This window comes from Oncorhynchus keta, chromosome 9, assembly GCF_023373465.1.
Source record: "Oncorhynchus keta strain PuntledgeMale-10-30-2019 chromosome 9, Oket_V2, whole genome shotgun sequence".
NCBI classification, from domain to species: Eukaryota; Metazoa; Chordata; class Actinopteri; order Salmoniformes; family Salmonidae; genus Oncorhynchus; species Oncorhynchus keta.
This window is the reverse complement of record NC_068429.1, coordinates 15,843,867-15,864,925: the sequence shown is the minus strand read 5'-3', so window position 1 is coordinate 15,864,925 and position 21,059 is coordinate 15,843,867. Positions and strand designations below refer to the sequence as shown.

At 44.2% G+C, this 21,059-nt stretch overlaps 2 protein-coding genes across 13 annotated transcripts in view; one reads left to right on the top strand and one right to left on the bottom strand.

Annotated features, from left to right (window-relative positions):
* The first annotated feature begins 325 nt into the window (after positions 1 to 325).
* dync2i2 (dynein 2 intermediate chain 2) lies at positions 326 to 4,558 on the top strand. Of its 3 annotated transcripts, none has more exons than XM_035775579.1 (9): positions 326 to 667; positions 1,092 to 1,352; positions 1,635 to 1,744; positions 1,840 to 1,997; positions 2,117 to 2,226; positions 2,584 to 2,751; positions 2,967 to 3,199; positions 3,679 to 3,836; positions 4,085 to 4,558. In XM_035775579.1, the coding sequence occupies exons 1-9, from the start codon at positions 590 to 592 to the stop codon at positions 4,321 to 4,323; spliced, it is 1,515 nt and encodes a 504-aa protein (XP_035631472.1). In that variant the 5' UTR covers positions 326 to 589; the 3' UTR covers positions 4,324 to 4,558. The 3 variants fall into 3 exon arrangements, with proteins under 3 accessions (XP_035631472.1, XP_035631471.1, XP_035631473.1); XM_035775578.2 differs by having other exon boundaries at positions 524 to 667; positions 1,070 to 1,352; XM_035775580.1 differs by having other exon boundaries at positions 531 to 667; positions 1,213 to 1,352.
* LOC118387335 (spectrin alpha chain, non-erythrocytic 1) overlaps positions 4,557 to 21,059 on the bottom strand; it is a 53,972-nt gene continuing 37,469 nt past the window's right edge. For 5 of the 10 annotated variants that reach the window (XM_035775569.2, XM_035775567.2, XM_035775568.2 and 2 more), the window contains 19 exons: positions 19,763 to 19,894; positions 16,229 to 16,366; positions 15,749 to 15,853; positions 15,265 to 15,473; positions 14,906 to 15,148; positions 13,304 to 13,535; positions 12,929 to 13,088; positions 12,727 to 12,803; positions 12,406 to 12,615; positions 11,911 to 12,207; positions 11,506 to 11,618; positions 10,661 to 10,678; positions 9,964 to 10,026; positions 9,054 to 9,108; positions 6,783 to 6,979; positions 6,649 to 6,702; positions 5,468 to 5,614; positions 5,137 to 5,284; positions 4,557 to 4,955 (listed from right to left, as the gene is read on the bottom strand). In XM_035775569.2, the coding sequence (XP_035631462.1) occupies positions 4,830 to 4,955; positions 5,137 to 5,284; positions 5,468 to 5,614; positions 6,649 to 6,702; positions 6,783 to 6,979; positions 9,054 to 9,108; positions 9,964 to 10,026; positions 10,661 to 10,678; positions 11,506 to 11,618; positions 11,911 to 12,207; positions 12,406 to 12,615; positions 12,727 to 12,803; positions 12,929 to 13,088; positions 13,304 to 13,535; positions 14,906 to 15,148; positions 15,265 to 15,473; positions 15,749 to 15,853; positions 16,229 to 16,366; positions 19,763 to 19,894 (2,724 nt within the window). In that variant the 3' untranslated portion in view covers positions 4,557 to 4,829. The remainder of the gene's footprint in view (positions 4,956 to 5,136; positions 5,285 to 5,467; positions 5,615 to 6,648; positions 6,703 to 6,782; positions 6,980 to 9,053; positions 9,109 to 9,963; positions 10,027 to 10,660; positions 10,679 to 11,505; positions 11,619 to 11,910; positions 12,208 to 12,405; positions 12,616 to 12,726; positions 12,804 to 12,928; positions 13,089 to 13,303; positions 13,536 to 14,905; positions 15,149 to 15,264; positions 15,474 to 15,748; positions 15,854 to 16,228; positions 16,367 to 19,762; positions 19,895 to 21,059) is intronic. The other 5 variants (XM_035775573.2, XM_035775574.2, XM_035775576.2 and 2 more) reach the window with 2 other exon arrangements.

The window sequence follows — 21,059 nt, the reverse complement described above, 5'->3', positions numbered from 1 at the left end:
CACAACAGCTCGTCAGTTGATCATAACTTAAATCAAGTATTTTTTTTGTAAATCCCCTATGATTGAATGCTGGATGGGTCATTCATATTCAATGGGACCACTGACTTTGTCTCACAGAAATGCATTCTGTATTTTCCAAATACTTCAAATAAAACATGCCCTTCCCCTGCTTGGCAGGCTAGAATTCTACCACAAATGCTTGAGAAACAGTGTGCCCCTGTTGACATTCTTGCACCAGGTTAGACCTAGCCTGCGTGGCACTCCTTGTCACCCATTTGTAATAAACAAGTTATTGCTTTCACCAATCAGATCACCGATTACTTCAAGGCAAGGAAGAAGGGTGGGTGCATTGTAAAAGTATTCCAACAGCCAAAATGACGACCCCGGACCAATGAGGGGAATGCGCATGGTGCTTAGAAAAAAACGGATTGGTGTGTTTCCAAGGAAGCAGCGGTAAACGGAAGTAAATCCATCTCTAAACATGCCTGTGTTGAATAGACACCATTAAGTTCACTGATATGTAAATCCGTATGGGGATATTATTAATGTGCTATTAGCTAGACAGGTAGGTCTATGAGTCACAGTAGTCATGTTCACGGATGAAACTTTGGATGCCTTGGGCGTTGAGTCGCTGTGGAGGAAATCGCAACAGTTTGCACAGGAATCGGTATGTTCTGTTGACAACCTAGTTAGCTTGCATCAGAGGTTTGCTATGGCATGTTAGCTGATTTTTTTTTTTGTTTAGCTAGCTAACGATTTCGTGTACGTTTACTTACCTGGCCATATATGACAAGGCTATTTAGCTAGTTAGCGATGATGGTCTGGAGCAACAGTCGACACATCCTGATCAGTGTTGGTGGGCTGACCACGTGCATTGTCCAACGTGTCATTTTCAGCGTTGTTGTGAAGCCCAACACATTTTTTAACATACTAGTAGCTAATTGAATAATGACAAGGTACACAAAAGTGGGGTTCTCATCAACAGTTGGTGGAATTACTGGCACACAATCATCAAGCCAGTAATGGGCATGTTTTAACATGTTATATAGGCCTAATATAATCCAAGTAGGCTATGTCTGTTGGCTTTTCAGAGAGGTTGTCAAACCCGGCCCGTACATACAGCTGAGGCTGAAATACAGCCCCTGCTTAATGCAGATAATGGCACCCAGACGGATCCACAAGACCACCTCATATACCAACTCCCCCCTAAAGGTGAGCTCCGACCAGAGTCTCCCGGGCTGAGGGACTTCCTGCATCGAGTGGAGGACATGGTTGTCAAGGAGTTGGCCAGCAACGCCAAGAGTCATGCGTTTGATGGGTTCGATGTGATTTGGGAGGATCAGAACGAAACGGTGAGAATAGTATAAGTAACACACTAACAAAATGTGCAATATCTCAGTGTGCATTATTTCCATGTAAAAAAAAATATTTAAAAAAACTATTTTTATTTAATAAATATTTTCTTAACTCTTTATTAAAACTGCCTTGTTGGTTAACGGCTTGTAAGTAAGCATTTTACAGTAAGCTGTTCTATTCCGCGCATATGACAAATCAAATTGTATTTGATATTGGACAATTTTTTGTGTGCATTTCCCCCTGTTGAATTGTCAATTCTAAAATGTGTTTATGTGTAGGTTTCATGCATACATTGTCTCCAGCACCCCAGTGCTCAGGAGAAGGGTCTTCAAGTTACCAGCACATCCTGGAGTTGCACAGGATCAGTAATCGCCTGCGCCTTCGGTCGGTATGTTCAAACTTCACATTCATTTTCCATCATGTTTGCCAACATCGTTGTTGTATAGCCAGAACTTGAGGTGAACAGTGATCTATTTGTCTCAGTGTTGATGACGGAGACTGGAGCACAGAGAAGTCCTGTGTGTGCACTTGGAACCTGGACCGCAGAGGCCTGAACCCCAAACGACCAGACATGGTCATAGATGTGGCCAGGCCAGTCATGTCTCTGTCCTTCCACCCCTCTCAACCCTCTCTCATAGCTGGTATGCACTTCCATATAGCTTCCGCCAGTGGTTTGATCACCAACTGATTTTAGTACATAAATACAACTGTCCTGTGTAGCTCACTCCTTACTTCTCTCACCATCTACCCAACGCCACAGGGGGTCTTTACAGTGGCGAGGTAGTGGTCTGGGACACAAACAGGACACAGGACCTAATTTTGGCGCAGACAGGAATGTCGACCGACACTCACCGAGAGCCAGTCTACCAGGTATAGATACTTCATACTGCCTCCTATGGCACTAAAATACACCTTCATTCAGGAGGACACGTTAACTGATGGTAAATGCTTTACCTAGTATTGGTTATTCTCATGGTGTAATTTGTACACAGTCCCTATGTACTGTAGGTCCCTTGTATATTACTAATAAACCACATGAATATCACATAGTGGTGAGAATCTTTATGGGATGATGACAGTAAGATTTTTCATAGCAGGGTTGTGTTCATTAGGCACCAAACAGAAGACAGGGGATTGAAATTGAAATTGAGGGACAACCAAGAAACACACTTTTTCAGTTGCAAGTTGTAATAAACATGACAGAGGTCTGAACAAGTGTGTTTTCAGGTAGCCTGGGTCCCTGGACAAAGGCGAGGGGAGATGGTGGTGCTGAGTGCTGGTTCTGGGGGCAGGGTGCTGCTGTGGACAGTGGACTCAGACGAGGGGAGGCTGGTGCTCAGTGCCGGCTTTGCCCTCATCAGACAGCAGGTGCCTCACAACAGTGCACTGAGCAAGGTGAGACTCGGGATACAGGGGCCAACGTGGTGATTTACAGACCTTGAAAATGTATTTTGATTTTACAAGAAAATGTGTGATTAATAGATGAAATATGATTGTGTTATTAACAAAATTGTCTGAAACAGACATTTATCTATAGAGATTTTCTTAAACCTTAAAAAACCTCTCCTTCTGATGTTGTTCTTGTAATGGTACCTGCCTGCCTGCTACAGAACAGAGGGAGCAGCAATGTGGGGGTCACCTCCCTGGCCCTGTCCCCCTGGGACTTGGACACATTCCTGGTGGGCTCTGAAAGCGGTCTGGTCCTTAAGTGCTCTTTCTCAGCCCAGACGCTGGCGGCAGCACCTCCCGATGGAGAGAGTGTGACTCTGCGTGCCCCAGCCCAGTTCTCCTTCAGCCCCCGAGGAGGCCCTGTCCACTCCTTGCACTGCTCCCCTTTCCACAGGTGAGAGAGACATGGGTGGGAAGATCAATTGCATACTTCTCACATCCCTTTGAATGAGAAAGCCAGAGGTCCCTCCCCTATGACCTCCAATGGGTTTTGAGAAAGAGATGACACGAGGAGTGGAAATGAGATCTTCCCCATGGTTCAGGTCAGGCCTGAAGGTGGTTTTAGTGAGAAATTAACCAGACTGAATGCTTGAGACTATGGTTTAAGACTTACAAAAATAAGAGAATTGAACTGAACATTTTTTATTCGGAACTGTCATTATACTGTGTTTTGATTCCAAAATGAACCAGTGATATTCATGTTTACCGATTTGTTAAACAGTTTGCCCTGTTCCTATAGTACATTTGAAAGCGTGTAGCTAACTTGCATCTCGCAATAAGTTTTGAACTCTACTGCTGTAAAATGCTTTATAGTACCATATCCTGTCAATGAATCAAAGTTATGATCTAGTTGTCTCCCATTTCGTGTGTAAGGAACCTGTTTGTCAGTGTGGGGACCGACGGCCTGGCCCATCTTCACTCTCTGCTGCAGCCCGATCCGCTGCTCTCGCTACGGGTGTCCGACTCATATGTGTTCGGGGTACGCTGGTCACCAACAAGGCCCCTCCTCTTTGCTGCAGCCACAGGACAAGGTATGCTTTATTTCAGCTCATTCTCAATTGGTTCACAGAACTTCACTATAAAGGGTGTGACTTGAAAATCATTAAGGGCCCCCCCCCATTCAGACTTACGATAAGTCCATATCAAGTCTGAAACAGTCCCTAACCTCTAAAAACAATGGCACATCTTGATGTAAAGTTAACTCACCAGTTCATCAATTAACCGTTAGTTTTTCACTAAACAGCCAAGTTTAAAAGCCCATAACCTTCTCTCTTCCCAGGTCTGGTGCAGATATTTGATCTGGGCAGAAAGTCCCTGAGACCAGCAGCCACCCTAGACCAGCTGACGGGTGGCCAACCAGTCTACTGCCTGGAGTTCAACCCCAGACGGAAAGACCTCCTAGCGGTGGGCAACGCCGACGGCTCCGTCAACATCTGGCACCTGAGCACAGAGCTGACGGAACAGGGGCCCCGAGAGACTGCCAAGCTGGAGCAACTAGCTAATGAGGTGGCAGAGTGAGTCAAGGCAGGAAGGAGAGGGCCAATGAAATTACAGAATAACAGGGTTGTCTCCGTGCAAGGTTGCTGGCATATCTGTGGATGTATATAGGTAGAAGAACGTGGGTTTTTGTGCCATATTATTTTAGATGGATTTGTTATCGTGAAACATCAAATACTACTCAGTAGGTACTGAACTGGTTATTAAGACTTTTTAGTGTGTTCTGAAAACATGTAATAAAGGCACAGAAAACATTTCCAGTTCTAACCAGTAGCGTTTATTAAAGCACACCGCAGTCCTTATTGTGATGTTACAGCATACCATATCTATAGGTTCTTAAATCCAGCGAAAGCACTAAAACAGCTAAAACATTCAAATGCAAACACTAGGCTATTGACAGTGAAGCACAAAGAGTGAGATATATATATAGGTACTGATAACTATGGAGTATTCTAGTGTCAGAATCATGCAGTTTCAGCATGTGTGCGTGACAAACGCATCCCGATTGGTCACTGGCAGGCAAGGGATCAGTTGACAAAAAGTGAGCGGGTGAATTCGACAAAGTCGAAGGCCGAGGGCATTTCCCGGCCCTTGCTGTCTAGGTAGGGCTTCATGTGCGAGATGCAGTAGTCTGCCTGTTCCTTGGACAGATTCTGAATGAAGAGGAAAAGAGATGGTCAGGTATGAGGTTTTAACCTTAAGTTATTTAAGAGACACAAATGTGCAACTTATGGCTGAAGCTCATACTCAAATGCTGGTACTATTTAATACTCATTTCTATAAGCACTATGACAGAGCCAGAAAGTGAAGGAGGGAAGACCGAACTGTAAGTACCTGGTAGAGCTCCTCCTTGGTAACGTAGGGCTTGGCATCGACGCTGAGGGCTCGGAAGGCGCTCTCAATCTCCTCGCTGGACTTGACGTTCTCTGTCTCGCGGCTGATCATGAAGGCCATGTACTCCTGCAAGGACACGTTGCCATCCCTGGAAAACACAATATGAAATCAGTTACCCATAATAAAGCAAAAAACTCAAGAATAGAAGAAAATTAGGCAACAAGACACACCCATTCTGAATAAAATCATATTCTTGTGAATGTTGGCTTTGCTCAAACTACTGATCGAAAACCCCAAGTCGAGATGAGGGAGAAGAGCTGGGGTTGCTGACCTGTTGGGGTCGACAGTGTCGAGGATGGACTCAAACTCTGGGTCTGGCTCTCCCTCCTCCACCATGGGCAGGTCGTAACCCAGTGAGCGCAGACACGACTTGAACTCCTGGTGGTTCAGACGGCCAGACTTCTCTTTGTCAAAGTGCCTGGGAGCAAAGAAAACATGGCTGAGATTATTGGGAGTTTCTTTACTTTAAGCAACTACTTGGTGTGACAAAAAGGTATGGTGAAAATGGCCGCCACTCACTTGAACGTCGTGTTAAAATGGCCCCCACTCACTTGAACGCCGTGTTAAAATGGCCGCCACTCACTTGAACGCCGTGTTAAAATGGCCGCCACTCACTTGATCGTGTTAAAATGGCCGCCGCTAATTTCAACACCGTGTTAAAATGGCCGCCGCTCACTTCAACAGTGTTAAAATGGCCACCGCTCACTTCAACAGTGTTAAAATGGCCACCGCTCACTTCAACAGTGTTAAAATGGCCACCGCTCACTTCAACAGTGTTAAAATGGCCACCGCTCACTTCAACAGTGTTAAAATGGCCACCGCTCACTTCAACAGTGTTAAAATGGCCACCGCTCACTTCAACAGTGTTAAAATGGCCACCGCTCACTTCAACAGTGTTAAAATGGCCACCGCTCACTTCAACAGTGTTAAAATGGCCACCGCTCACTTCAACAGTGTTAAAATGGCCACCGCTCACTTCAACAGTGTTAAAATGGCCACCGCTCACTTCAACAGTGTTAAAATGGCCACCGCTCACTTCAACAGTGTTAAAATGGCCACCGCTCACTTCAACAGTGTTAAAATGGCCACCGCTAACTTCAACAGTGTTAAAATGGCCACCGCTCACTTCAGTGTTAAAATGGCCACCGCTCACTTCAGTGTTAAAATGGCCACCGCTCACTTCAACAGTGTTAAAATGGCCACCGCTCACTTCAACAGTGTTAAAATGGCCACTGCTCACTTCAACAGTGTTAAAATGGCCGCCGCTCACTTGAATATCGTTAAAATGGCCGCCGCTCACTTGAATATCGTTAAAATGGCTGCCGCTCACTTGAATATCGTTAAAATGGCCGCCACTCACTTGAATATCGTTAAAATGGCCGCCACTCACTTGAATATCGTTAAAATGGCCGCCACTCACTTGAACGTTGTGTTAAAATGGCCGTCACTCACTTGAACATCATGCTGAACTCCTTCAGGGCATCCTCTGTCACTCCAGTGGTGTTCCTATGGTGGAAGAGAGATTCGACAGGATTAGGAAATATGTTCACTGCTTGTGAGGTACTGTATGTGTGTGTCTCTCTGACCTGGCCTGGATCTGCTGCTCCAGGTTGTGCTGCATCCTCATGCCCAGTTGGTCTAGCTGGTCCCACTGCTGGGCCAGGCCCACCGTGCTGTGTTCTGTGTACTTGTTGTCCAGGATCAGAGCCTCCTCCATGGCCGCGCCCAGGTCCTCAATCTTCTTCAGCTGGCTACGCATTGCCCGGATCTCCTGGTGCTTGCGCTACAGACAGAGTGGCACACAGAAGGGTGAGGGTATGCAATTACAAAAGTAGTCAATACAGCTGAAATATAATTGGTACTTGCTGTGTATATCAAATCAAATGTTATGTCACATGTGCCGAATACAACAGGTGTAGGTAGACCTTAGAGTGAAATGCTTGCTTACAAGCCCTTAACCAACAATGCAGTTAAGAAAAAAACATTTTTTTTTAAGAAATAAGAAGAGTCAATGTCAATGTGTGGGGGAACCGGTATCGATGTAATATGTACATGTAGGTAGAGTTATTAAAGTGACTATGCATAGATAAGAGTAGCAGCAGTGTTGTGGGGGGCAATGCAAATAGTCTGTGTAGCCATTTGATTAGCTGTTCTGGAGTCTTATGGCTTAGGGGTAGAAGCTATAGGAGCCTTTTGGACCTAGACTTGGCGCTCCGGTACTGCTTGCTGTGCAGTAGCAGAGGGAACAGTCTATGACTAGGGTGGCTTGAGTATTTGACCATTTTTAGGGCCTTCCTCAGACACCGCCTGGTATTGCAGTCTTGGATGGCAGAAAGCTTGGCTCCAGTGATGTACTGGGCAATACGCACTACCCTCTGTAGTGCCTTGCGGTCGGAGGCCGTGCAGTTGCCATACCAGGCAGTGATGCAACCAGTCAGGATACTCTCGATGGTGCAGCTGTAAAACCTTTTGAGGATCTGAGGACTCATGCCAAATCTTTCCAGTCTCCTGAGGGGGAATAGATTTTATCGTGCCCTCTTCATGACTGTCTTGGTAGTGCTTGGACCATGCTAGTTTGTTGATGTGGACGTCAAGGAACTTGAAGCTCTCAACCTGCTCCACTACAGCCCCATTGATGAGTATGGGGGCGTGCTCGGTCCTCCTTTTCCTGTAGTCCACAATCATCGGTTTTGTCTTGATCACGTTGAGGGAGGTTGTTGTCCTTGCACCACACGGTCAGGTCTCTGACCACCTCCCTATAGGCTGGCTCATCATTGTCTGTGATCAGGCCTACCACTGTTGTGTCATCAGCAAACTTAATGGTGTTGGAGTTGTGCCTGGCCGTGCAGTCAAGAGCGAACAGGGAGTACAGGAGGGGGCTGAGCACGCACCCGAGGGGCCCCTGTATTGAGGATCAGTGTGGCAGATGTGTTGTTACCTACCCTTACCACCTGGGGGCAGCCCATCAGGAAGTCCAGGAACCAGTTGCAGAGGGAGGTATTTAGTCCCAGGGTCCTTAGCTTAATGATGAGCTTTGAAGGCACTATGGTGTTGAACGCTGAGCTGTAGTCAATGAACCGCATTCTCATGTAGGTGTTCCTTTTGTCCAGGTGTGAAAGAGCAGTGTGGAGTGCAATAGAGATTGCATCATCTGAGGATCTGTTGGTGCGGTATACAAATTGGAGTGGGTCTAGGGTTTCTGAGATAATGGTGTTGATGTGAGCCATGACCAGCCTTTCAAAGCATTTCATGGCTATAGACGTGCTACGGTTCGGTAGTCATTTATAGAGGTTACCTTAGTGTTCTTGGGCACAGGGACTATGGTGGTCTGCTTGAAACATGCTGGTATTACAGACTCAGACAGGGAGAAGTTGAAAATGTCAGTGAAGACACTTGCCAGTTGGTCAGCGCATGCTCGTAGTACACGTCCTGGTAATCCGTCTGGCTCTGCGTGCGGCCTTGTGAATGTTGACCTGTGTATCTTATTCCTCCTGATATTATTTTAAATTAGTATAATTTTTTTTAAATTGTGCATTATTTGGAAGGGCCCGTAAGAAACCATTTCACGGTGAAGTCTACACCCGTTGTATTTGTTGCATGTGACAAATACATTTTTATTTGATTTGAAATAGCCATGATTGTCTCCTCAGGCCCCCCTCCCCATACGTTTCAAATGTTTATTATAACCCTAAACTGGCACACCTGATTCTATTAGCCAACTAATCACGAAGCCTTTGACTAACTCAATCAGGGGTGCTAGTTTAGGGTTTAAAAAAATGTCAAACAGCTGGTGGGGCCTGAGGAGAGGGTTGTGAAACCCTGGTCTATAGCATAAATGATGAGGGATTCTTTCTTACCTTGGTTGCCTCAAGTTGTGATTCCAAGGTTCCGGATTCTTCTACCATGCAGGACCTAGATGCATACACACAATGATGATCAAATATTGGGATAGACAACATGCCACAGTCAGTCACACCCGCACACAGTCTCAGAGTCTGCACCCACACCCATCTACTTGTAGGACCCTTAGATCCAACCATTCCTACCGTGAAATTCATTTTGATAAGATCCATTTCATATATTTGAATATACTAGAGGTGTGTCAAGAGATTTTAAACAAATCTTGAAATGCACGAATTGAAATCCAACCAATGATTTTTTTTTGTAAAGAAGCAAAGTAAAGATTCTTCTGAAACCTCAATATTTTTGGGAATATTTCAGGGAACATTTGGTGAATAAAAAAAAGGGGAAACAGAAGTACAAAACACACAAATAACTTTCCATCACTCAAAATGTTCAGAGCAACACCACCCTCCCAATGCATGCCAAAGAAGTAAACGCATAGCCATGGTAACCTATATACCATGCAAGGTTAGGACTACTGTGTAAAGGGCAGGAAACTGCATTTTAACCCTGAATCAGTTGTGAATTAGTCTAACACTTTCAACAAAAAAATATAGAAATTTCAAGTAGTGTCCACCCCTAAATTTGGTAAAAGAAATATCCCCAAAAGATGAAAGTGAAGACTTTTCACTCCTTTAAAACAGTGCTCAATGTTGCTAGACTCAAGAGTATCCAGACCAATCATGAGGTTGATCTTAGTTTCAGGAAGCTACATTGGGGTGACGTTAGTAGAGATGTAACTGAGCAAACCGATCTCAAATGGTGGATTTTAGAAGTGTATGAAGACACGCAACCCAGAGGGCGTGATGGAAGTAGTGAAGGAAAGGCGAGTGGAATGTAAAACCATGAGAAAAAGGAAAAGACCTTCCGGAAAGATCATCACCGACTTCATATTGAATGACACGGACAACCCGTCGATAAGCTATGCTATTTAGAAAGGGAGGGAGGGAAGGATGAAAATAAAGTAAATACCAACACAAAGAGGGAAATTAGAGACAAACAAAAGGGAAATTATACAACAAAAACTGTCAAAAGGGGGAAAAAAGCTTACAGAAACACAGTAATACACAATACAACTTGGATTCCCTTGAACATAGTGATACCTGGTCCAGTTTTACCTTTATTTGACAGATACCTACCTGGTGGTTCTATGTTATGCAACATCTTGCCACCGACCTGACAACAATGTCCCCCCCACCGACCTTGGTCCAAAACAATGTCACTCCAATCAACCCTCATTGATTTGACCCCATTCACACAGTCAGACACACAAACACAGTAGGGCAGTATCGTAACATTTCAATGACAATAAAGAAAAGACGAAGCAGACTAAACTCTTTGGTCCCATAACCTGCTGTATGTAAAATGTGTGCTATATCTTGGAAAATAAATAAATGTGACTCTGAATAACAAACATAATGATGCTTGTTTCCAACATTAGGGATGTTATCCTAAAATTAAATCCGCTTTGTGTTTTCTTCCCTTGCCATGATACTAATGAGTATCGCGATACTAGTATCGTCCCAGCCCCAACTGAGAGATAGTAAAATGTGATATTAACCCATCCAGAAGATATGTCCTGATTAGCAAAGTTATCCAAGCATCAGCGAGGTAGCAGCAGAGAGAGGGAGAGGGTGGGGGGTGGGATGGGACGGGAAAAGAGAGAGAAAGAGACAACGGTTAGAAATACTAGGCAGGGACAAAATGGTCACTCCATCATCCCCCCCTAAACAAACATATACAGACACAGGCACATAAATAGTGGGAGCACAGGAGCATCTGCAGTATGATCCCATTTTCATTTCTAAACGTTCACAGACCACTTGTGCGGTTGTGTAAAAGTCGTATCAGCGCTCCCCCACCCACCCCCCAAAATCTACAGAATATATGATACACTAAGAATGCGTTGCCTGGGGCCAATTCAGTGAGAAGCAACATTCAGAGCATTGCAGATATAAATGCAAGGTGTAGAATAGAGAAACTGTAAAGAATCATGTCAGTTTCATATAACAAACATTTATCTGCAACACTTCACGTTGCGCTCCGATGAATAGCAGCTTCCTGTTCTCTATGGCTGAGAACATGGTGGCAGAGAGACAGGAGGCAGATTTCTGAGCAGCAGGCACTTTTAAATTCCAGGTAGCTCCATTGATTTATCATTGTTGAAAGAGAATCTAAAGAATGATGAATGCAACATTTAAAGAAATCTCAATGCTATTCATGCAGGTGACGTTATTCAATGAACTTAAACTACATTCTTTAAACAGCCACGAGGCCTTGGAAATGTCCCCATTCTATTCCTATAAATTGTATTAGATTCCTATCTATTAAATTGCCAAAAGGAATATTGATTAAGGGAGTTCTGTGAGTGCACTGTCTTCCTTGCACAACAGATCCAGGCCCTACCTGGTCTCCTGCAGCCACTGGTGGAATGCATTGGCGTGCTGCGCAAACTCCTGCCGCAGCTTGTCATTCTCCTCCTGCCTCCTCTGCTCTTTCTGCAGCTCCAGCTCTCGTTCCTATACAGACAGAGACAGAGAGGGATGGAGATGTATGTATGAAGTGCTTTCCAGACATGATGCAGACCAAGACATCGGCCCCCAGAGGCCCTCATTGGTTCTGGACATTAGAGCATTACAGTGGGGAATAGGACAACATTTGAGATGTGCATGTCCTCCTCACCAAGCCTGCTCCTCAGATACATTAGTGCTGTGTAGCCAATTCATATGGTCGTTGTCATGCCAATTGGTTAGTAATACAGCACAAACAAATCTGGGACCATGCTACCTCCCCCCTCTTCTCCCTTCTAACCTTGATGATCTTCTGAAGGTTCCTCCAGGTCTCTTCCAGGGCCTCCATGGTGAACCAGGTGTAGGGGTTGGACACCACCTGGTAGCTCTTGATCTGCCGGTCCAGCTCGGCTAGCTGGTTGAAGTCGGCCTGCGCCGAGCTCAGCGATGAGCGGAAGGCCTCGTGGGCGTCACGCAGCGCCCGGATCTCCTCCAGCGAGTTGCAGCGCACCGGATCTGTCAAGTCCTCCTCAGCATTCTCAAACCAGCTGTTGAAGGCCGACGCCTTCTTGGCAAAGGTCAGGAACAGGTCTTCCACCTGGAGACAGAAGCAAGATGGAATCGATGGAGGTAAGAGGTCCACATCCACTAAGGTTTTTGACTTCGTAGGTGAAGGATAGTCTGATATTCCTGTTCAAAATATGAACATCAACAACGATGATATCTATGAACAGTAGTCATGATATTCACATCGTAAGCTAAATGACAATTATCCGTCATCATAGTCTTTGCATACCTTCCTGAAGTGCTCCTGGGCCTCCAGCAGTTTCTTCTTGCGGGCCTGCGAGTTGTCGAGAAGCTGGTTCCAGCGCTTCATGAGGGCAGCGTGGCGCGTCTCGATGGCCTTGGACTGGACGTGCTTGGCCGCCAGCAGCTGGTCCTTGAGGGCTGTGATGTTGGTGATACCCTCCTGCTGGAAGGCCTGCAGCCCTGCGTCAAACGTCTCCTGTGGACCCGAAGGGGGAACATGAGGCATAGGAGAACGTGTCTAGCTTTCTTGCACAAAATGGCTGCCGTAGCATCACTCATTTGGGAGCTACATATTGCTACACAGTACCTGCTTAGTGAGCAAGGTCTGCACAGAGGAGAGATCTCGTCCGTACTCATCAGTCTTCAGGCTATTCTCCTTCTCACCTGAACAAACAACCAGACAGTAGAAATTCAGTGCTACACTTAAAAATTAAACAATGCTCTCATCTCACCAGAGAATGTTGAAGCTTCATCCCCTAAACCTTCCCTTCTCAGGTCTCAAACCGTACCGATCCAGGACTCCACCACGTCAGCCTTCCAGTTGAACTGCAAGAAGGCAGAGTTCTCATCCAGCTTGGCTTTTCTCATGGCAGCGGCCCTCTCCAGCTCAGACACCTTGCCCCGCAGGGACGCCATCTTGGCTGAGATGCTGTCCACGTGGTGGTTGTTCTAATGGAGGGATGGACAAAAGCAAAATATGCATTTAACTCTGTGGGTGAATTGACAACAGCCAAGGTAAGTGGAAAATCATTGTAAAAGTAGATTTTTTAAATGTTGTGTGTGAACTATTGCTTAAACACTATTTCAGCTGGTACCGTATGAAGAGACGGAAAGGCTATTCATTTTATAATTTTCTATACGACAACAGTATTGTCAGTGTTTACCTTCTTGATGAGCTCGTCTCCGTTGGAACACACGTCATTCACTCTGTCCCTGTGCACAGAGAAGTCAGTCTCAAACGCCTCATGCTTCTTCAACAGGCCCTGCACAGCAGCCAGGGTATCCCCGTAGTCTTCACTTCCCACCAGGTTCAGCTTCTCGTTAATCCAGGCTTCCTCCTCTTCAACATTCGCAACAAACTGCTGGTACTCCAGCGACTCCTCCAGCCTCTGTCCCCTGATCACACACACAGAGGCACACACAGATTAACTTCTTATGGCTGGGGGGCAGTATTGAGAAGCTTGGATGAATAAGGTGCCCAGAGTAAACTGCCTGCTACTCAGGCCCAGAAGCTAAGATATGCATATTATTAGTATATTTGGATAGAAAGCACTCTGAAGTTTCTAAAACTGTTTGAATGATGTCTGTGAGTATAACAGAACTCATATGGCAGGAAAAACCCAGAGAAAAAATCCAACCAGGAAGTGGGAAATCTGAGGTTTGTAAGTTAAAGTCGTTGCCTATCCTGTGTAAAATTTGGTCCTATTGCACTTCCTAAGGTTTCCACTAGATGTCAAGTCTTTAGAACCTTGTTTCAGGCTTCTACTGTGAAGGAGGAGAGAATAAGAGCTGATTGAGTAAGAGGTCTGGCAGAGTGCCATGAGCTCAGTCTCGCGTGCGCCCATGAGAGTTAGCTGCGTTCCATTACATTTCTAAAGACAAAAGGAATTCTCCGGTTGGAACATTATCGAATATTTATGTTAAAAACATCCTAAAGATTGGTTCTATACATCGTTTGACATGTTTCTACGAACTGTAATGGATTTTTAAAAACTTTTAGTCTGGCCTGCGCTTCGTGAATTTGGATTTGTGAACTAAACACGCAAACAAAAAGGAGGTATTTGGACATAAATAATGGACTTTATCGAACAACACAAACATTTATTGTGGAACAGGGATTCCTGGGAGTGCATTCTGATGAAGATCATCAAAGGTAAGTGAATATTTCTGACTTCTGTTGACTCCACAACATGGCGGGTATCTGTATGGCTTGTTTTGGTCTCTGAGCGCTGTACTCAGATTATTGCATGGTGTGCTTTTTCGAAATCTGACACAGTGGTTGCATTAAGGAGAAGTTTATCTGATGTTCCATGCATATCTTTTATCAATGTTTATTATGAGTATTTCAGTAAATTGATGTGGCTCTCTGCCAAATCACCGGATGTTTTGGAAGCAAAACATTACTGAACATAAAGCGCGAAAGTAAACTGAGATTTTTTGGATATAAATACGAACTTTATCGAACAAAAACATGGTATCCTTTCGTCGTAAAGCCTTTTTGAAATCGGACACTGTGGTGGGATTAACAACAAGTTTATCTTTAAAATAGTGTAAAATACTTGTGTTTGAGGCATTTTAATTATACGAATTCTGTTCTTTGAATTTGGCGCCCTGCACTTTCACTGGCTGTTGTCATTTCAATCCCGTTAACGGCATCTCAGCCGTAAGAAGTTAACACTCAACATCAATAAATGTTTAAGATGTTAATGGCGTTTCATTGCAAAGCAGGCCTGGGAATATGTGTGTGTGTGTGTTCCTAGTCTAACCTGGCTGCAGCCAAGTCCTTCAACTCCATCCAGTGCTCCTCAAACTGGGCCAGCCTCTGCTCAATCTCATCCTGGCCGATGGTGTTGTCATCGGACAGCTTCTTCCCTGTGTCCTGCACAGACTGGATGGCCGGCTCATGGGCCCCCAACTCAGCCTCCAGCCTCTTGTGTTTCTTCCTCAGATTCTGCACTCCTGTCAAATCACGTCCATAGTCCTCCGAACTCACTAGCAATTTCTTTTCTCTGGATAGAGAACAGAGAGTGAAAGAGAGTGTTAGTAATCACAATGTCTCAACATCGAAAAACCCTCAGATGTCGACTTGCATCCATTCCTCCACAACTCCAGGGGGCGCTCTTACTTGATCCAAGACTCCTCGTCGTCCAGGTCCCTGAAGAACTGGTGCAGGCGGTGCGACTCGTTGAGCTTTGCACGGCGGCCAGTGGCCATGCTCTTGATCTTGGTGAAGCGTCCATTGACGGCGTCGCGCTTGTCCTTAACCTGGGTGGGGTCGAAGGCCGTGCTGGCCGTCAGGCTGTCAGCCTGGCCGTTCAGGTCCTTCAGACGATCCTGTGGACGGACAGAAAGACGTTCAAACTAAAGCACTAGACTGAACTCAGTGGATGCCTTTGTACAAAATCATGCTTCATAGACTTGGAAGTTGTTCAACAGAGGACACTCGGTTTGGTTGCCATCGAAAATCTGAGTCCAAGGCAGCGTCACCTTTCAGCCAGTCAGCATATAAAGGTGTGTAATCTGACAGATCCTTTAGTACATCAAGGTCCCCAGCTGAGCCCAGCATCAATCCAGGTTTGACAGAGATACGGGGACGTTGAATACATTACCTCATGAGCAGAGATGTCGGCTTCCAGAAGCTGATGTTTCTTCAGCAGGTTATTGACGGAGGCAAGGTCTTTGCCATAATCCTCAGAGGCAAGAAGGGCCTCGACCTACAGAGAGAAAACAATTATTTTTTCCAAATCTAATCTCAGCCTCTTCTTTTGTTTTTGTTTTCCTACAGCACAGGTAGGCTAATGGGTTAACAAGTCAAATCCATTTCAATAAGAAAACTAAATAGCCTGACACAATCTCAGATTCAGAGGTGATGTTGTCTTTTTGGGTGTCTGTCCAGTACTTAATCTGTGCAGGTCTCATAAATCCTATTGAACATCAAGGTTTTCAGTACAGAATACACAATTTCTCATCACAGATCAAATATCAGCATCTTTAACTTTGAGAATTGTGTGGTGGATGGAGATTTGAACTTAGATGAAAGTAGTCATATTGACATCGAGAAAATATGTTTATTTATTTCATTATTTTACCTCAGAGAGCCAGAAGTCAAAGTCCTTAATGCCAGTGTTGAAGTTCTGCTGCTTGTTGGCTTCTTTCAGCTTCTGGCTCTTCTCTGCCGACTTGTTCACCAGGAACTGCCACTGTTCGTCCAGAGCACCCAGACGCGACTGGTGAAACACACACCCAGGTTAGATACCCAGCTTTGGAACAATAGATGTTGAATGAGGCAAGAATCGGTTCACGTAGCTTGAATGCCATAGGAACAGTTAACATTGCAAACATAATGTTATCACCATATTTTTCTCAAAAGCTTTCATCCTTGAAGTGGCATTGTAGAAGTACATTTAAACTCAGTTTTTCACAATTCCTGACATTTAATCCTAGTAAAAATTCCCTGTCTTAGGTCAGTTAGGATCACCACTATTTTAAGAATGTGAAATGTCAGAATAATAGTAGAGCAAATTATTTATTTCAGCTTTAATTTCTTTCATCACATTCCCAGTGGGTCAGAAGTTTACATACTCTCAATTGGTATTTGGTAGCATTGCCTTTAAATTGTTAACTTGGGACAAATATTTCAGGTAGCCTTCCACAAGCTTCCCACAATAAATTGGGTGGAATTTGGTCCATTCCTCCTGACAGAGCTGGTGTAACTAAGTCAGGTTTGTAGGCTTTCCTTGCTCGCACACGGTTTATCAGTTCTGCCCACAAATGTTCTATAGGATTGAGGTCATGGCTTTGCGATGGCCACTCCAATACCTTTACTTTGTTGTCCTTAAGCCATTTTGCCACAACTTTGGAAGTATGCTTGGGGTCATTGTCCATTTGGAAGACCCATTTGCGACCAAGCTTTAACTTCCTGACTGATGTCTTGATATGTTGCTTCAATACAGTGAGGGAAAAAAGTATTTGATCCCCTGCTGATTTTGTACATTTGCCCACTGACAAAGAAATGGTAGGTTCATTTGAACAATGAGAAAAATCCAGAAAAACGCATGTTATAAATTGATTTGCATTTTAATGCGGGAAATAAGTATTTGACCCCCTCTCAATCAAAGATTTCTGGCTCCCAGGTGGCTTTTATACAGGTAACGAGCTGAGATTAGGAGCACACTCTTAAAGGGAGTGCTCCTAATCTCAGTTTGTTACCTGTATAAAAGACACTTGTCCACAGAAGCAATCAATCAGATTCCAAATTCTCCACCATGGCCAAGACCAAAGAGCTCTCCAAGGATGTCAGGGACAAGATTGTAGACCTACAAGGCTGGAATGGGCTACAAGACCATCACCAAGCAGCTTGGTCAAAAGGTGACAACAGTTGGTGCGAATATTCGCAAATTAAAGAAACACAAAAGAACTGTCAAACTCCCTCGGCCTGGGGCTCCATGCAATATCTTACCTCGTGGAGTTGCAATGAACATGAGAACGGTGAGGAATCAGCCCAGAACTACATGGGAGGATCTTGTCAATGATCTCAAGGCAGCTGGGACCATAGTCACCAAGAAAACTATTGGTAACACACTACGCCGTGAAGGACTGAAATCCTGCAGCGCCCGCAAGGTCCCCCTGCTCAAGAAAGTACATATACATGCTCGTCTGAAGTTTACCAATGAACATCTGAATGATTCAGAGGACAACTGGGTGAAAGTGTTGTGGTCAGATGAGACAAATGGAGCTCTTTGGCATCAACTCAACTCGCCGTGTTTGGAGGAGGAGGAATGTTGCCTATGACCCCAAGAACACCATCCCCACCGTCAAACATGGAGGTGGGAAAATTATGCTTTGGGGATGTTTTTCTGCTAAGGGGACAGGACAACATCACCGCATCAAAGGGACGATGGATGGGGCCATGTACTGTCAAATCTTGGGTGACAACCTCCTTCCCTCAGGCAGGGCATTGAAAATGGGTTGTGGATGGGTATTCCAGCATGACAATGACCCAAAACACACGACCAAGGCAACAAGGGAGTGGCTCAAGAAGAAGCACATTAAGGTCCTAGAGTGGCCTAGCCAATCTCCAGACCTTAATCCCATAGAAAATCTGTGGAATAGAAAATCTGTGGAGGGAGCTGAAGGTTCGAGTTGCCAAACGTCAGCCTCGAAACCTTAATGACTTGGAGAAGATCTGCAAAGAGGACTGGGACAAAATCCCTCCTGAGATGTGTGCAAACCTGGTGGCCAACTACAAGAAACATCTGACCTCTGATTGCCAACAAGGGTTCTGCCACCAAGTACTAAGTCATGTTTTGCAGAGGGGTCAAATATTTATTTCCCTCATTAAAATGCAAATCAATTTATAACATTTTTGACATACGTTTTTCTGGATTTTTTTTTATGTTATTCTGTATCTCACTGTTCAAATAAACCTACAATTAAAATTATAGACTGATAATTTATTTGTCAGTGGGCAAACGTACAAAATCAGCAGGGGATCAAATACTTTTTCCCCTCACTGTATATCCACATAATTTCCCTACCTCATGATGCCATCTATTTTGTGAAGTGCACCAGTCCCTCCTACAGCAAAGCACCCCCACATGATGCTGCCACCCCTGTGCTTCATGGGATGGTGTTCTTTGGCTTGCAAGCCTTACCCTTTTTCCTCCAAACATAATGATGGTCATTATGGCCAAACAGTTCTATTTTTGTTTCATCAGACCAGAGGACATTTCTCCAAAAAGTACAATATTTGTCCCCATGTGCAGTTGAAAACCGTAGTCTGGCTTTTTATGGCGGTTTTAGAGCAGTGGCTTCTTCCTTGCTGAGTGGCTTTTCAGGTTGTGTCGTAGTAGGACTCTTACTGTGTATATGGATACATTTGTACCCGTTTTCTCCAGCATCTTCACAAGGTCCTTTGTTGTTGTTCTGGAATTGATTTGCACTTTTCGCACCAAAGTACGTTCATCTCTAGGAGACACAACACGTCTCCTTCCTGAGCGGTATGACGGCTGTGTGGTCCCATGCTGTTTATACTTGCATATTATTGTTTGTACAGATGAACGTGGTACCTTCAGGCATTTGGAAATTGCTCCCAAGGATGAACCAGACTTGTGGAGGTTTACAATTTGTCTTCTGAGGTCTTGACTGATTTTTATTTTCCCATGATGTCAAGCAAAGAGGCACTGAGTTTGAAAGTAGGCCTTGAACTACATCCACAGGTACACCTCAAATTGACTCAAATGATGTCAATTAGCCTATCAGAAGCTTCTAAAGCCATGACATCATTTTCTGGAATTTTCCAAGCTGTTTAAAGGCACAGTCAACTTAGTGTATGTAAACTTCTGACCCACTGGAATTGTGATACAGTGAATTATAAGTGAAGTAATCTGTCTGTAAACAATTGTTGGAAAAATGACTTGTTTCATGCACAAAGTAGATGTCCTAACAGACTTTCCAAAACTATTGTTTGTTAACAAGAAATGGAGTGGTTGAAAAATGAATTTTCCAACCTAAGTGTATGTAAACTTCCGACTTCAACTGTATGTAAATATTTTTTGTTATATACTTACAAGTATGAAGTGTATGTATAATAACAAGTATGATTAAAGACAGAGTGTGTGTACCTGAACCGCATCCTCACTGCCGGAGCAGGCCCCTCTATGGATGAGGGCGTTGCCAGTGTCGATAACCCCACGGATGCGGTCTGCGTTGGCATGCAACTCCGCCTCGAAGGCCTGGTGCTTCTGGTGCTTACTCTGAGCTCAGGCAAGGGAAGGGGTGAGAGAGCGGGAGTGAGAACTATGGGAGGGAGTGGGTTGGTGGTGGATGGGTGACATCTCCCTTAGATTGTGTGAAAACACAATCCGGTAGGCTACTTAGAAATAATGTGTTGGTAAGGGTTGATGTACAATTTGAAAATAAGGAGGCTGAGTACATGTATATATATTAGAATGGAACTTTTATAAGTGGCAGTCATTTTTCATGCATGTTTGGAGAGTAAATGTCTCCTAACTTGGGGCTATTGGTGATGGATATATACACACATGTATACACTAAGTCTACATCCAGGAGATAACTGTAGGACAAAATCCACACAAAAGGTGAGGTCATAATTTTTTTTTTAAAGATGAGGTCACACATGTGAAATTCAGACACCACCAAATGAGGACAGACAATGTGTCGGACTGACTTCTACAAGACAAGAAACACCAAGGTGACAAACACAAAATGGAGTTGGAACAGACCCACAACGGGGCCACGACAAATTTAACTTTCCAAGAGTACCTAGAAGAGGTCAGGGTCTTTTCAAAACTCGTTCCACAATGTTTTTAACACACCGAGAGAGAGCAAACAATGAAAAACCTTATGCGAGGTGTCTAAGCTAGGGCGATCACGAAATTGTCAGCCGGTGATTGTCAAGCAAATAACTGGTCGGTCTCACGGTAATTGACCGTTAATTAACAAACACATTTAGCATCTCCTGGCTTCCACACACAGCCTGCAAGCCATTTTTTTTAAAGTCTAAAAAAATCCATGTAATATAGCCTATACCTTCACAATAAATCCATTATTTATTTTAGACAGGTCTAAAGAAACACGATATGAAGAAAATGTGGTCTGTCAGAATAAAAGAATAGCATACTCTGAGTTGTCCTTGTGTTAGAACCTGATGTGTCTATGCCAAATGGCTGCGGACTATACTAGTTCATTTAGCAGACAAGACTCATAATTGCATGGCATTATTTTATATTATTTTATAGTATGAAGAATACAATTGAACAAAGCTGAATAAAATATAAATATTTTCTCCAAACGATTTGAGGGGGTGCGCATATGCGGCTATTGTGTGTTGAGGTTAACAAAGAAATAGGTATTCCTATATGCTTAATTTAGAGTTATTAATGTAACTTTAGTTGTTCT

Excerpts from the sequence above, each read along its gene's own strand:
- dync2i2 (XM_035775578.2), top strand. The coding sequence starts at position 600 with ATGAAACTTTGGATGCCTTGGGCGTTGAGTCGCTGTGGAGGAAATCGC. Across the intron at positions 1,353-1,634 it reads GGGAGGATCAGAACGAAACG|GTTTCATGCATACATTGTCT; the intron begins GTGAGAATAGTA and ends GTTTATGTGTAG. Across the intron at positions 1,745-1,839 it reads ATCGCCTGCGCCTTCGGTCG|TGTTGATGACGGAGACTGGA; the intron begins GTATGTTCAAAC and ends TATTTGTCTCAG.